The 17,527-nt window shown below is 44.9% G+C and overlaps 1 protein-coding gene across 1 annotated transcript in view; it reads right to left on the reverse strand.

Annotated features, from left to right (window-relative positions):
* The window catches only part of LOC134348961 (GDNF family receptor alpha-4-like), an 81,852-nt gene extending 71,483 nt beyond the window's left edge, over positions 1-10,369 (reverse strand). Inside the window, exon 1 of the mRNA XM_063052770.1 lies at positions 9,953-10,369. Within this exon, the coding sequence (XP_062908840.1) occupies positions 9,953-9,992 (40 nt within the window). The 5' untranslated portion in view covers positions 9,993-10,369. The remainder of the gene's footprint in view (positions 1-9,952) is intronic.
* Positions 10,370-17,527: the final 7,158 nt, after the last annotated feature.

Consider the following 17,527-nt stretch of genomic DNA (forward strand, 5'->3'; position numbering starts at 1 on the left):
TTATTTTTACTTTTATTATGAAAAAATAATAATTATTATTATTTCTTTTTCTTCTCCTTCTTTTTGTATGGACACAGCTTGTTGTTTTTTATTTGTACATTGGTTTTTGTCCATCCTGTTGTGTGTGGTCTTTCATTGATTCTATTGTATCTTTTGTATTCACTGTGATTGCCTACAAGGAAATGAATCTCAGGGTTGTATATGGTGACATATATGTACTTTGATAATAAATTTACTTTCAACTTTGAACCTATTGTTCAGATGTAAATTGGGGGGTCTCTACATTCTGAACCAGTGCTTGCCATGTTGGCTTGGATGATTTTTCGCTGCCCATGGTACCTTCCTGAAACAGGAAATAAGCTCCTCTGATTAAGAATTGAGGTGTTATTTTACACAGTAACTTGCTGTGTGCAAGCTAATAATTGTTTCTCGAGCTCAACAGAATTTCTGGGATTTACTGACCAGCGGATCCAAGAGTAAAACTGAGGTAGGAATTGAAAAAGATTCCGAGTAAGGATTGGGACGTGAGTTGGAGAGAGGAGGTGGATTCAGACAATGAATTATTGTAAAAATAAAGTCCATTATTGGACCCAAACGGGAACTTCAGGTGCAAGTAAAGGTGATTTTCACAGCTCCAGTTCCATCTAGTTGACCCAGATATTGAGCAGGCAAAGCAGTGATTCTTAGAAGGGACCAGAGGAGGCTGCTTCAGAATAGTGTGCTTGTTCATTTCAGAATCACGAAGCCGAGTTCTCCCTGCCACAAAAAAATACCCACCCCCATCTTTTGGAATTAGCTACCCAGGGTCATTAGCCTGCTAGCCCGATGACCATCACTACATTAGAGTCATTCTACTTCCCCTCCACAGCAAACTGCAACTATGGTTACACATTGAAGTCTGGAGCTGACTATAGCTCATGACACTAGACACGTACCAGTGTGCACAGCTATTGCTCCCTTGACTTATCTACCATTTTATTAGAATGTCATGGTGTCACACAGTCATACAGTGAGCAAACAGACCCTTCTACCCATCCAGTCCATGGCCACCATCAAACACCGATTTACACAAACCGGATACTAATCCCAGTACTAATCTCCTCCCACCAGATTCAACACACCAGGGCAATTTACAGTGACCTACCAACTCCAATGTCTTTGGGATGTGGGAGGGACGTGCATACTCCAGAAGAAGAAGAAGAAAGCCCTTAACTCCGGGTGGGGTCATCGGGACGCCGTCATAACAGCACTTTTTTTTTAGCAGGCTTTCTTATTTTTACGAGACCGAATTGCTAGCTGGACACACAACCCAGCACAGTTGGAAAGAGTGCAAGGGAGCTGGCTGGATTCGAACTCAGGAGCCTTCGCTCCGAAGTCCGGCGCTGATGCCACTACGCTACCAGCCGGCAAGTGCATACTCCAGACCCAGGTTAAATTCCACCGCTGCTCGTAAAGAGTTTTTACGTTGTCCCCGTGACAGCGTGGGTTTCCTCCCACATTCCAAAGATATACAAGATACTAGGTTACCTGGTCACATGCGTGTAACTGAGCGGTGCGGGCTCATTGGGCTGGAAGGGCTTGTTACTGTGCTGTATTTTTAAATAACTTTTTTAAAATTGGTAACTCAACACCCAAGGTCAGGATTGAGATCAGGTCATAGGAGAAATGAAGAAACAGCTATGCTAACAGAACTGTCGTGCTACTATCCATTTTCTTGATCAATGATACTCCGGTTCATTTGACACTACAATAGCCCAGAAGCTTGTAAACCTTACTTAGTTGAATATGAATTATCCTATCAATTTAAAACTAACTTTGTTTTAAAGATTCACCTATATGGGAATTCAAAGCCATGGAGAGTACATCAGGGAAACATCTTTCGCTTACTAAGTTCATGCTGACTATGTCTCTACCAAAGGAGGTGTAAGGCACTCCTTCCCTCCAGTAGCCTGCAGGTCACCCATGGGCAACGTGTAGCACCTGGTTAAACCCTTGATCAGGGTCACGTGAAGCCATGGGATCAGCTGGAGCAGATCACAGATCCTGGTTATGCAACCACTGACACCAGGTAGACAATCTCTGAGGAGTATTGATAATGGCTGGGGTCATCCATCTCGTAAAGACACTGCACAGAAGAAGGCAGTGGCAAACCACTTCTGCAGAAAAATGTGCCAAAAACAATCACATCATTGGAAAGACCATGATCGCCCACGTCATACGATATGGCACATAATAAACAAACAGTATACATTAATTCTATTTTTATTATCTCCATATTCCACCAGTCGCCTCCACAATGGCCAATTAATTTACCAACCTACAAGTCTCTGGAATGTGCAAAGAAATCTTTTCACCTGGAGAAAACCGACATAGTCACAGGGAGAGTGTGCAAACTCCACACAAACAGCACCCAAGGTCAGGCCTGAACCCAGGCCTCTGGCACTGTGAACCACTGTGCCACTATCAAAGTTTGCAGATCACATAACATTATTTCTTTGAAGTCCCACCAAGTCCACATTATTCCCTTGATACACTAAATTGACTGATGCATGGATAGAAAAGGTTTAGGAATATGGACAAATGGGAACATTGGCTAGCATCGACCAGTTAGGCCAAAAGCCCTGTTTCCATGCTGTATGACACCTTGACTTGAAATAATCCAGCTAGTAGCTGTAAGCAAATATATTGCAACAATTCAAAAGGAAGACCAAGACTTCCCTCTCTGGACAATCAACAGTAAATATTGGCCTTGACAGCACATGACACATGTGGGGAGCAACTTTAAAGAATAATCAAAATATTGTAAGAATGTTTTAGGGGAGCTATGATGAATAAATGCAATTCAAAATTTTACATTCCAAATAAAACTAAAAATGAACACTATTATTTAGTGTAATGGAAACCTGGGAAGCAAGTCATAGAATGAAATCTGATCAAGGATTTCAAGTGGGTAATGCACAGAATAGTCAAGCCTTGAGAATCAGTAATGGGCTGAAATTTAATTGGGAGCTTCAGGCAATTTTTATACACAATGGACTACTGATAGTAAAGTACAGGGTGGATTCTGATTGAGGGATTGTAGCCCACAAGACCATAAAGACCATAACCCAAACCCTCCTGAATATCAGTACATCCTTTCTTAGAAAAGGGCCCCAAAACTGCTCACAATAGTCCAAATGCCTTATAAAGCCACAGCATTAAATCCTTGCTTTTGTATTCTAGTCCTCTCAAAATGAATTTGCCTTCCTCTCCACAAACTTAACCTGCATGAGGACTCGCAAGACCCTTTGCAACTCAATTTTTTTAAATTTTCTGCCTGTTTAGAAAATAGTCAACACTTTTGTTCCATCTATCAAAGTGTATGACACAATATTCCATCTGCCAATTCTTTGTCCGTTCTCCTAACCTGTCTAAGCCCTTGTTTCCCTGCTTCCTCACAACTACCTGACCCTCCACCTATCTTCATATTGTCTGCAAACTTGGCCTCAAAGCCATCAATTCTGTCATCCAAATTGTTGACATGTAACATAAAAAGAAGAGGTCCCAATACAGACCTCTGGGGAACACCACTAGTCTCCGGCAGCCAACCAAAGAAGGCTTCCTTTGCCTCTTCCACTCAATCAGCCAATGCTCTATCCATACAAGTATCCTTCCGACATGTTATGATCATCGTTACACAGCATGGAATCACAATCACAATCAGGTTTAAGATCACTGCATATGTTGTGAAATGTGTTGTCTTTGCACAGCAGTACATTGCAATACATACAAAACAAACTATCAATTCCGATAAGAAATGTATATTTTTAATAAAATAAATAGTGCAAAGAATTTAAAAAATAAAGAAAAAATGATGTAGTGTACATGGGCTCATTGTCCATTCAGAAATCTGATTGTGGTGGGGAAGAAGCTGTTCCTAAAACATTGAGTTTGTGTCTTCAGGCTTCTGTAGCTCCTCCTCGATGGTAGCAATGAGAAGAGGGCATGTCCTGGGTGATAGATGAGCTCTTTCTGAGGCACTGACTTTTGAAGATGTCCTTGATGCTGGGAAGGCTAGTGCCCATGATGGTACTGGCTGAGTTTGCAACTCTCTGTAGTCTTTTTCAGTCCGATGCAGTGGCCCCTCCATACCAGATGGTGATGCAAACAGTTAGAATAGTTAGTTGAACATCTAACATAGAACCAGTTAGTTGTACATCTGCAGAAATTTGCAAGAGTCTGTGGTGACAAACCAAGTTTCCTCAAACACCTAATGAAATATAGCCGCTGACATGCCTTCTTTGTAATTGCATCAATATGTTGGGCCCAGGGTAGATCTTCAGAGATGTTGACACCCAGGAGCTTGAAACTGCTCACCCTTTCCACTGCTGATCCCTCGACTTCCCCTTCCTGAAGTCCACAATCAATTCCTTGGTCTTACTGACGTTGAATGCAAGGTTGCTGCTGCAAGACCACTCAACTAGCTGATCTATCTCACTCCTGTATGCCTCCTTGTCACTATCTGAAATTCTGCCAACAATAGTTGTGTCATCAGCAAATTTATAGATTGCACTTGAACTGTGCCTCGCCACACAGTCCTGGGTGTGGAGAAAGTAGAGCAGTGGGCTAAGCCAACGTCCTTCAGGTGCACCGGTGTTGTTTGTCAGTGAGAACATGTTAGCTCTGGTCCGCACAGACTGTGGTCTCCTGTCGAAGTAGATGACTGCAGAGGAATGCACAGAGGCCCAGGTGTTGGAGCTTGTTGATTTGTACTGAGGGGATGATGATGTTGAACGCTGAGCTGTAATCAATAAACAGCAGCCTGATGTCGGTCTTGCCATTATCAAGGTGACCCAAGGCTGACTGGGCAGCCAGTGAGATTGGATCCACTGTGGCGACAGGGACCTATTGTGCAGAGGGTCCAGGCCCTTGATAAGGCAGGAGTTGATTCCGGCCGTGACCAACCTCTCAAAGCTCTTCATCACAGTGGCTGTGAGTGCAACTGGGTGATAGTCATTGAGGCTGCCCTCCCTGCTCTTCTAGGGCACTGGCACGACTGTCGCTCTTTTGAAGCAGGTGGGAATCTCCAACTGCAGCAGTGAGAGATTGAAGGTGTCCTTGAACACTCCCACCAGTTAGTTGGTACAGCTTCTGAGTGCCCTACCAGGCCCTTCAGCCCAACTTGTCTGTGCTAGCCAAGTTGCCTAAGTCAGCCCATTTGCTTGACTTTGGCCCATATCCTTCTAAACCTTTCCCATCCAGATAACTTTTAGATTTCATAATTGTATCCACCTCTCCCAGCTCCTCAGGGAGCTCGTTCCACATACTCACCAAACTCTGTGTGAAAAGGTTGCCCCTCAGGTCCCTTATAGATCTCCCCGTTCTCAATTTAAATCTATGCCCTCTTGATCTGGACTCCCCTACCCTGGGGAAAAGATGCTGACCAATCACCTAATTAATACCCTTCATGATGTTATAAACTTCTAATGTCACATCTCGGCCTCCTACACCCCAGACCCAGCTGACCCAGCATTTTCCTTACAGCTAAAGCCCCCTAGTACTGGTATCATCCTTTGTGCACCCATTCGAGTTCCATAGCAGAATTCAGGGGTTCAGGTGGACAACCTTAATGCTCTACTGAGCACTGTTGTGCCTGATATCTCTCTGTAGTATTTCACAGTCAGCAACAAACATCACCCATTGCCATATCTGGTACCACCATTTTGTGCTATTATACTCTCAAAATCTATTTCTGGAGCAGAGGGGAAGCTAACAACTAGCAGGGAGCTGATTGGCTGCTCACTCATTGGGGAACTTTGGAGGAATTCATTCTCTCTTGATAAAAAGGCTGATACGACTACAAAAGCTGACAGAAAGCATTCTGTTATGTTAAAACAAGTGAAAGGCTAATATGGGAGGCAACTGGGAAGACCTAGAGGGACACACCATGTTACAAAATATTGTACTCTATCCTACAAATAACTCAAGTACCATTTCACTTACAAGAGAGATTTCTTTATATAAAGCGTCAATCCACACACAATTGTTGCTATGAAGCAGAAATATGATTTTCGCATTCCCCTGAGTTTTATTTCCATTTTAGACGTGAAAATAACAAGCCCAACCCAACAAAACCTTCTGTCTGTTGCTTTACGTGCACACAAGTCAAGGCTGGAGCACAACTCCTTACAACGTCGCAGTGTTGAAGTTTGATCCTTGCGGACTGCTGCCAGGTGCTTAGATTGGGACAAAACACCTGTCAGCTTATCAATGGCCTACTTATTCACTCTAACTAACCCTTTAATAGCCTCATACATATTATTTGGGTCTAACAGAATCTTTGTAACATGTGAATTGCACTGGTGATATGGCAGTGTACTGTACAGATAGCATGAACCTGTTGGCATTCCACCAATATTGTTCTGTAAATGTACAAGGTGGCAATGTGCAAACACTCCAGCTTAATACTGGTGATATTGTACAAACGCTACTATCGGGTTAGTGATGTGTGTGTGTGTGTGTGTGTGTGTGGCATGCAGGTGGTTTCCTGCATATTGCATCTAACTGATTGCTTTGATTAGATCATTGGCACAATTCATGCCGGGGCTACAGATGGTATCATATAGGGAATATTGTCAGATAGTATTGAGGACATGGAATGGAACAGATGGGATCCCTCAGAAACTATTAGGGACTGTAATGGTATATCTTATATTGCACAAATATGATTGGGTAGGAATATGGTATGGATGATTCAATAAAGACATTATTATGAAGGAGGTATGCCTTGGGTGTTGTGCAGACATTACTGTGCCAGTGCTGTGGTACTATTCAATTCAAAGTGCATTTATTATCAAAGAATACATAAGTTACATTTGTTTGCTTACAGGCAGTCACAAAGCAAGGAGCCGTGGAGAGCCAAATTAAAACCAAGGCCCCAGTACCCACAGAGAAAGAGAGAAAAAAAACCACAAAACTAATCATGTAAACAGTAGTAGCAAGCAACAATAACAGCATTTCGAACCAAATTGAGTCCTTAGATCCAAATCCCAAGAGCAGCCTGGAGAAGGCCCAAAGCTTCAGTATTCATTTCTTCGTAACAGAAGCATAGAAAACATACAGCACAATACAGGCCCTTCAGCCCACAAAGCTGTGCCAAACATGTCCCTACCTTAGAACTACCTGGGCTTTACCCATAGCCCTCTATTTTTCTAAGCTCCATGTAGCCATCCAGGAGTCTCTTAAAAGACCCTGTCGTTTCCGCCTCCACCACCACCACTGGCAGCCTACTCCACACACTCACCACTCTCTGCATAAAAAAATTGCCCCTGACATCTCCTCTGTACCTACTTCCAAGCACTTATAATGGGGAAATTGCTGCAAAGTTCACAGACACGAAGCACTGCTGTCAGGGGCAGTCTCACAGCCTTAGCTGTGATAGAGGAGCCCCCAGATTACCTGGGTGGGTGTTTAAATTGTCTGATCCTCACACTAGGACCTGGCCCCACCACGGTGAATTGCTCTGGGGATAGATTTTGCAGCCGGAGGAGCTGTTCTCTACCTCTCCAGATTGGCTCAGCACCCACAGCAATCCAACCTCACCCGACACCCTGCCTTCCAGCCTATCCAGGCCGACATTCAGACTGTCCAAACACCTCGCATTAGAACCCAGGGGTCGCTGTGGCGAATCACTCCGGGCCTAGAACATGCCACCCAGGAATTCGCTTCAGACCTGCATTCGCCGTCGAAGAAGCTGCTCTCGACCTCTCCACATCGGCTCGGCACTTAGAATGATCCACCCTTGCACCCGGGCCAGCTGGACAGGCATTGGAACTCCTCCGAGTCGTTCACTCCAGCCAGCGTGACTCCAACTCCAGGTGTGCCAATTTTGCAGCGCACATCTCTCGGGTTCTCTTTGCCTTCGCTCGCCTCTTCATTGTTTGCGGTGATAGTTTACCGCAAGTTACTTCAAAAAAAAGTGTCATTAATAACGTTTTTAATAAAATTCCTTTGCCTTTGATCTACCAGTAAGCTGTTGCACATCTTCAGTAGTGCCATTTTAAACAGGTGACATAATACCTGTTACATACAGAAAGGGAAGGTACGTGGCATTCGGAGTTTCTCTGGTTAGTGGACGATTTCCCTCCACACCTCTCTGATGTAGTGGGGAACCGCGTACGAGGCAAGTTACAGCAGTGGTTTGCCATTGCCTTCTGCTGGGTGAGTTTCCAAAGAGCTCACCAGCTTGTAACCCAGCAGGGATGGAAAGTGTGCAGAGGAGCCGGCTGGATTCGAACTTGGAGCCTTTCGTCCCGAAGTCCAGCACTGATGCCACTACGCCACCAGCTGGGTTGTTACATACAGGTATGATTTTAAAAATGAAACATGGTCATTGGTATTATACATACACCCTCCAGCGGAGTTTATAGTGTAGGTATTAATGCCAGACTAAAGTCACTATTAATTCTGTCTGTTGGAAGTGAGACAAATCAGCTGGTTGAGTGGTGTTGCAACAATAACCTAGCAATCAAAGTCAGCAAGACCAAGGAATTGATTGTGGACTAGGGAAAACACACACCAGATCTCATTGAGAGTCAGCAGGAGAAAGGCAATGAACTTCAAGTTCCTGAATGTTAGCATCTGGTAGCATCTATCCTGGGCCATCATGAAGAAGGCATGCCAGATGCTTTACTTCATGAGGAGTTTGAGACTTGGTATGTCAAACAAAGACTCTTACACGTTTCTGACTGGTTGTACGGGGACTCCAGTGCACAGGTCTGATGGAGGTTGCGCAGGGTTGTATACTCACGGGCACAACCCTCCCCACCTCCAAGAGGCGGTAACTCAAGAAAGCAGCATCCATCAATAAGGATATGCCCTATTCTTGTTACTACCGTCGGGGAGGAGGTATTGGAGCCCAAAGACCCGCACTCAGCATTTTAGGACAGCTTCTTTCCCTGCGCCAGCAGATTTCAGAACTGTCCATGAACCCGTGAATACTATCTCCTTATTCTTCTTCGCGTTCATTTTTTAATCTACCTTTGTAACTTACAGAAATTCTTATGTCTGGCACTGTTTCTGCTGCCGCAAAACACCAAATTTCACGACATACTTTATACTTTATTGTCGCCAAACAATTGATACTAGAGCGTACAATCATCACAGCGATATTTGATTCTGCGCTTCCCGCTCCCTGCAGTACAAATCGATAGTAAATATTAAAAATTTAAATTATAAATCATAAAGAGAAAACGGAAAATGGAAAGTAAGGTAGTGCAAAAACACCGAGAGGGAGGTCCGGATATTTGGAGGGTACGACCCAGATCTGGGTCAGGATCCGTTCGGCAGTCTTATCACAGTTGGAAAGAAGCTGTTCCCAAATCTGGCCGTACGAGTCTTCAAGCTCCTGAGCCTTCTCCAGGAGGGAAGAGGGACGAAAAGTGTGTTGGCTGGGTGGGTCGTGTCCTTGATTATTTTGGCATATGACAGGCAGAATAGTTCCTGTTTTTCCAATTCCGTAGACGCCAAACCCGATCTACCGCACTTCTGCGTTGGCAGCTGCCAAGTACCGGATCTATGGAACTCTCCCGCTCTCTAATTCTTCCAGGCGTCCCTAATATTCGTCTGCGTTCACATCTTCCCGTGCGCCCCGCCGGTTTATTAACACCAACCCCGTGAAGGGCCGTGGGACGAGATAAAAGAATGTGTCAAAGGGTCTGCCTCGATTTACTCGTCTAGAAATTGTGAAACCGTTTCCCAATCTAATAACACAGATCTCAGCTGTTTCTCAAACTGGACTAACAGCGGAAAAGAGAAAAGCACAAAACAAAACAAAAGAGAAAGCAATTCTACAAGAGAAGCGTTTAAAACTGAATTTGATGTTCTGCATAAAATTGATTCCGCGAACAGTAGTGAGCCTCGGGGTTTGTTAACCGTACTGGGAGGTGCCGGCTTGAAGCGGTGCTGTACTCACCGACCAGGGCAAGGAGTAGGGACACTCCTGGGACCATCATTGTGGCGCTGGCCGATTTCCGCCGCTCGCTATCGGCTCTCAGACTCGGGTCGGCTTCACCTTCCCGTTGCCCGAGCAGCACATTCACACTCAAACTTCACCAGACAGCCTGCGGAGCAGGAGAGTCTCTGCCGTCTGATGTTGGGTCAAAACATCTCCTTCCAGTTGTAAATATTTTCCCAACTTCTCATCTTGAGGCGAACGCCATGCGCGCACACACACACACGTCACCGAGGGCTGATAATCTTGTCCTCTCCACTTTGCTGGTCCGATTCCTCGGTGCTCGGGAACAGCCCGTCTCCGTCCGCGTCCCCAACACTCTCCCTCCTTTCTCTTTGTGTCGCCGGTCACCGCTGGATTGCTACAATATCACACCCACCCACGTGTCGAGGAGACAGCGATACTCAACCAGTGACTGCGTTAGAGCAGGTGCCGGCGTCTCCACCCAGAAGAACCGGTCACACGGTCGCTCACACTCACACTTACACACACACACACACTCTCTCTCTCTCTCTCTCTCTCTCTCTCTCTCTCTCTCACACACACACACACACACACACCCAAACACACACCCGAGCTGCCAATATACTTACCTGCACTGCACACTTAGACGCAGATCCACTACATTGACACTCTTAAAGCAGGTAGCTGAGTCCCCACCCAGCGCTCTCGGTCACCATACACACCCCCCCACACACACACACACACACACACACACCATACACACATACACACACACCATACACACCATATACACACACACCATACACACAGACACACAGACACACACACACACACCATACACATACAGACACACACACACACACACCATACACACACATACACACACACACCACACATACACACACACACCATACACGCACACACACACACCATACATATACACACACACACACCATACACACACACACACACCACACATACACACACACACACCATACACGCACACACACACACACACCATACATATACACACACACACCATACACACACACACACACACACACACATTCACACACCATACATACACACACACCATACACACACACACCATACACGCACACACCATACACATACACACACACACACCATACACACACACACATACACACACACCATACACACACACACATACACACACACATTCACACACCATACATACACACACACACACCATACACACACACATACACACACACCATACACACACACATACACACACACACACCATACACACACATACACACACACACCACACACACACACATACACACACCATACATACACACACACACCATACACACACACACACCATACACACACACATACACACATTCACACACACACACCATACACACACACACACGCACACTTTGCGGAAATCTCACCTGTATCTGTACCGCACACTCAGACGCAGACCCACTATACAAACACTCTAAGATTGTCCTCTATTACTATAGGGAATGCATTTAAGGAGACGGGGGTAAGTTCAAAGGAAATGTGTGGAGCAAGTTTCTTACAGAGAGAGTGGTGTGCGCCTGGAACGCGCTCCCTGGAGAGGCAAACCACAGAGGTGTTGAAAGACTGAAGATAAATAAACGAATGTCCCGAGAATGGAGGGATATGGACCACCAGCTGGAAGAAGGGATTAAGCATCATCAGTTCTATTAGTTCTGTGCAATATTGTGAATCAGTGCTGTTGTTCTATGTTCTTCGGGTCCGGGATGAGTGATATAGCACAGAGATAGGGCTTTTGGCCTGACTTGCCCATGCAAGCCGCCTTCCTGAGCTAGTCTCGTTCTTTTCCACTCCAGTTCTGTGGCTACTGAGAAGACCGATGTTGCCTCTGCAGACACCTCCACTGATGCTTCATGGAGCATACACACACACACACACACACACACACACACACACACACACACACACACACACCATACGCACACACTGGAGCTGGAGGTGCGATGTGCTCCTGTCACTTCACCATGGTAGAGCCCCGCCGCTTTAACTGGTGGGAATCCCAGATCATAGCCCAGAGGCTGGTGAGAGTGTTACAACACCCTTTCAGGAAAACTTTGTGAACATCTTTGTATTCCTGGAAGTTTCTTGCCTGGACGAGTTCATGTAGAGGCTTGTTTTAGAAGTCAATTGTTCTTTGCGGATAGTTGAGTGTAACCAGAACCTCAGTGCTGAGGATAGATTGCTATAAGGGGGAAATATAGACCCATTAAAGACCCATTTAGTGCAAATCCCATTTTAATCTCTCCACTCTTTTGCCAACTCCCCGTACTTTCTACCTAGGGGGAAGTTGAAGTGACCAATGAACCCACTGACCCACATGTTTTTGGGAGGAAAGTCATGGAAAACATGCAAACTCCACACAGATAGCACCTAAGGTCAAAACTGGACTCAGGTCACCGGAGCTGTGAGACTGCAGCTCTTCTAACTTCCACTAAACCATTTGATGTTGAAGAGGGCAATTGTTCATGTATCATGCCAATTGAGTGGAGGTAGAATTATTGAAACTCCTCCAGTGTTTTAGAGTCATAGAAAAGTACAGCACAGAAACAAGTCTTTCTGCCCATCTAGTCTATGCTGAAACATTTAAACTGCTTCTTCCCAATGACCTGCACTGGGACCATAGCCCTTCATACCTCTCCTATCCAAACTTCTCTTAAAAGCAGAAATCGAACTTGCATGCTCTACTTGTGCAGGCAGCTCATTCCAGGCTCTCATGAGCTTCTGGGTGAAGAAGTTTCCCCTTGTGTTCCCCTTAAACTTTTCACCTTTCACCCTTAACCCATGACCTCTGGTTGTAGTCCCTTTCAACCTCAGTGGAAAAAGCCTGTTTGCATTTACCCTATCTATACCCTTCATAATTTTGAATGTCTTAACTTCCTCTCAATCTTCCAGGTGGAGGTGCCTACTATAGGCTGTCCTTACTTTTGAAGTGTGCTGGAGGGCAGGATCATTGATGGACTGTGAGCCTGGTGGGCATCTTGAGATGTTATGCCTTTATCCTGCTACTTTTACCAGGTCTCCAGTTGCTCCCATCGTAGAACCGTCAGCTGAATTCTGCACGGGCACACTAGGGGGATGTGCAATTTCATCATTGATCTCATATTCAAGGAATCTCACAAGTCAGCTTACGGAATACTTACAGGGGGGTTTTCATGTTAGCTGCCACAGTGAAAGTCACTGCAAGGACCTTTGCCTGGAAGCAGAAATCACAAATGTTGAAACCATGCCAACTTCTACTGTAATAGGTTCATTTTAAAAGGTCTCACAAGCTCTTTTCATTACAAGCATGCTAATAACTTTCTATTATCTCGGCTCATTTTGCACAATGTGCAATCTATTATATGATCAGTATTTCTACACATAAAGGAGCTATCTCAACCTGTCCTACCAATGGCACACCCATATCTTATTAAAGCGCCTCTTCCGCTCCAGTACTCATTTGTTCCTTGTGCTCTTTAACGTTGGTATCCACGGGTAAGGGTAATGGATGGGTATATGTCTATAATGCCTTACAGGCTCTGGGAGAATAACACCTATACTCCTGGTCTTTTTGCATCTAATTCTCTCCACCCCTTCAATATGCATTCTATAATCTAGTGATAAGTATAGGAAATATTCTTGCTTTGGTGATAGTACCAATGTATAGTTTACCTCCTGATTCAGTCGTTCCCCTTTCATAGTGTAGTATGTTTTCTTCAAATCAGTCTCCCTGCTTTACAGTGAAAGCAGCCTGAGGTCACCAAGATACTCCTCGAAGCTCTGTATATCATTGTGAATCCATGTTGTATATTCTCTGTGATTCCAGCAGTCATCCTACACGCGGAGGGTAACACACATTGAGTACGGCATTCATGGTATTGTATTCAGAACCTTCGTGTTTATTATACACAGTCTCATTCATTTTCAGACACTATAACATTACAGCAGTCACACAATACACAGATTAAAGGGACTTTATTTCAGAGGCAGTGGGGATAAATCAACTCGGTATTGGGCACGGTAATGGTGCAATGTTCTTACTCTGAGCACATAGGTCTTTTCTCTGAAAGGAGTGATTATACAGTGGCGTTGTAACTCCCATGATGGCCCGGGCTCATCGATTGAAGATTATTCTGTGGAGTATTGCTTCCCCTGGCCAAGGAGACGACTTACCTGACCCTGGCCAGCCGTCCTCGCCTGCCTCAGAGCGAGGCTGGGAATGATGCAGGAAGATGGATGTGCTGTATCTGGGCCCTAACTTCTCACATTGGAGCAGGTCGGTGGCAGGCAAGATAATGTTTTCTTCACAGCTTATTCATTTTCCTGCATTGGCCTCATCTGAGCAGATGGTTTTGACACAGGCAAAGCTGCCCTGTAGAAGCAAGGAAAGAAAGCACACAGCAGAGCAGACTGGTAAGCAGAATGCTTTTTGTTCTGAAACCCAACACAACTACTCCGTCACTTAATTTAGTCCATCAACTGCTTTGTCATGCTAAAAAGCTTGTCAAACATCCAAAGTTTGCCAATTATTACTTGCTGTCGTTATATATTGGGAAGACTAAAACAATATCTTCAGCTTCTGCCTTTCTCACTGATTTATTCCCCATTCAGCCACTAGATCAGACTGAACCAGCCTTATCATTAGCTTAGTGACATCCTTGTCTCTAAGCTGAGTTACTAATTGTATATGAGGCTCTCTGGCATAGTAATTGCCCACTTACACTCAGTGGCCACTTTATTAGGTACCTCCTATAAAATGGCTGCTGGGTGGATGTTTGCTGTTGTAGCTCCTCCACTTCAAGGTTTGACATGTTGTGCATTCAGAGATGATTTAAAACCTGCTCTACCGTTCAATAAGATCATGGGTCAGATACACCAATCTGCCTTTTCCCCATGTAACTCTCGGTTCGGCTAGCGGCTTAGTCTAGGGGAAGACAGCCCTCGGCCCGGCCAAACTTTAGAAATCTTGTTTGGGTGGATGCTGCGCCATGTGTCCCCTGTTTCAAATCAGTACCACGAAATAACAAACAGTACACAATAGGTGATTAAACAATTGAGCATTATTATTCTTAATTTGACTGTATGGTTAGTAAAGAAACAGATAAAGAAAAGGGCTCATTCTCATGAAACACTCTAATGTGCCACGTTGGAGATCACTGTTCAGTCCACTGGTTCCCCATCAACCTCCTCCAGGTGTAGCTGACCTCGGACCCTCACTCCAAGTTCACTCCGTCCGAGGGTCTACCAACTCTCTCCATTCGCGTCTTCTTTCCTCGGCAAAAGACCTCAAAATCCCTGCCCCCAGACCCACAAGAAATCCCTCTGATTCGATAGCCCACATTTCAAAGCCCCGTTACCTCTCATCATAACCCAACCATTGCTGCGACAGAGAAACCATTACATTAGCAGTGAAACCTTACAACGCGTTACTCTCATAATTCTTAATTACCCTGCTATGCAAATATCTTTGTACGGGTGACATAAATAGCGTGCCACAGTAGCATAGAAGTTGGCGTGGCTCTATTACAGCTCTGGGAGGCAGAGTTTGGAGTTCAATTCCACTGTCCTCTGTAAGAAGTTTGTACATCCTTCCCATGAGTGCATGGGTTTCCACCGGGTGCTCCGGTTTCCTTGCACAGTCTAAAGACGAACTGGTTGGTAGGTGTTGCTAATTGTCCTGTGGTTAAATCGGAGGGTTGCTGGCCAGTGTGACTCATTGGGCAGGAATGGTCTGCTCCATCCTGTATCTCTAAACAGATCAATTAAAATAAATGAAAATATACTTAATGAGATAGTCCCTACTGTTTCCCTGGGCGAAGAATCCGCAGATTCACTACTCTCTGGGAAAAACAGTTCCTCCTCATCTTGAGGCTGTATCCCTTACTTCTAGTCTCTCCTACCAGTGGAAACAGCTTTCCTGCCTCTGTCTTATCTATCCCTTTCATAATTTTATATGTTTCTGTAAAATCCCCTCCCATTCTTCCGAGCAGTTGAAGGAAGGTGCCACCTGCTATGCCAAGGGAGAAGGTGCTACTTGTAGGTGAGCAGAAGAAAAAGTTAGAACCAGAAGATTACAGAGTGTAGTATTAGCTGATCACTTCAGATCACTTTCCCATCTGGCCTTGATTAACTAATGAGCCCCCAACATTGATCTTGGTGGTACCCCACGAGAAGCCACCATAAAATGTAAGTTACCCTTTTAACTCTTACCTGCTAATTTCTGTACAGTAATATGTCTCTAATAATACTCCTTCTCAAATCCTTCAGCCCTTACTCTGTGGCAACTACTTGTGCAGCATCATGGTAAATCCCCTTCAAAAATCCAGGTGTTATTTACCTGCTGAGTACACACTCAAAAGTTAAACATAATCCTTCTTTCACAAAATCATGTTTTCTCTTCCTGCTCTTGTTATCATCTTTTAGATGTCCTGTAGATTTCAGAGTTAGGATTGAGCGGGTGAGTGAGCTAGGTGAGGGAGCAAGAGGAGCTGAGGTGAGTGAGGTGATTGAGAGAGACGGACAGGAGCTGGCACCCTTGCATTCTCTGAGATGGTGAGTGACACGTGCCTACACATGGAACGACCTTGTCGTACACACACAGTGACTGGGCACCTCCTGAATATCAGGCTCGAAAGCAGAAGATGCTGGAAACACTCAACAGGTGAAGCAGCATCTGCAGAGAGATACACGGGGTTATCATATCATTCCAGGTCGAAAACACCCTCCCCCCACAAAGGAGGTTGGAGCAGAGTCTCCCAGAGACCATGGTTACTGCGCTGGTCTCCCTAAAGGAGAAGGTAAAGAGAAGCTCAGATTAGTCTCAGCCACACTGTGCTCTCACGCGGTCAGAGTGAAAATCATGGTTTATCATCTGTGATGTCTTCACAATGTGCCCTCTATACTTTAGAGCTTGCCAACACTGAAAGGTCAGTTGGATTGTTGGACCTGAAAACCCCACATAAAAATTGACAGCAGTCGGCTCTAACTTATTTAACTGCCCTTCTGTCAATGCAGGTGGGAGGTGGTGCTACCACCTTTATTGTTCCTGTGGAAGTTGATGTGGGGTAGTGCTTTGTGGTGTATTACATTTTACAATATATTGGATGAAAGTCTGAACATTTGTAAGTGACACTTTAACTCTGTGTGAGTTTACAACGTGTAAGGTGTCTGAACAAGTTAAACACTGTAGGTTTGTTAACGTCTGATGTTTGCTGATGGTGGCTCGATTCCTGCCTGGCATTAGCACCAATAACATGAGAACAGACCATTGGTTTGTTAATGTCTGTTGATTGGGTCTGGATTCTCTTTTGGCATCAGGCACCAGTAGATGAGGATGGCTGTTGGTGAACACATGGGTTGTTTGAATGAAAGAAACCATACTGAGTTAGTGGCACGAGAACAAAAGATCAAAGAACTTGTCAGTCTCTATGTGTTTTGTGGAACCTCTATTTATTGTGGGGACCTTTCCCTCAGTTCTTGGGACTTCACTTTGATTGAAGAATCATGATTAATTGGTGC

The sequence above is a fragment of the Mobula hypostoma genome, chromosome 7 (assembly GCF_963921235.1).
Source record: "Mobula hypostoma chromosome 7, sMobHyp1.1, whole genome shotgun sequence".
NCBI lineage: Eukaryota > Metazoa > Chordata > Chondrichthyes > Myliobatiformes > Myliobatidae > Mobula > Mobula hypostoma.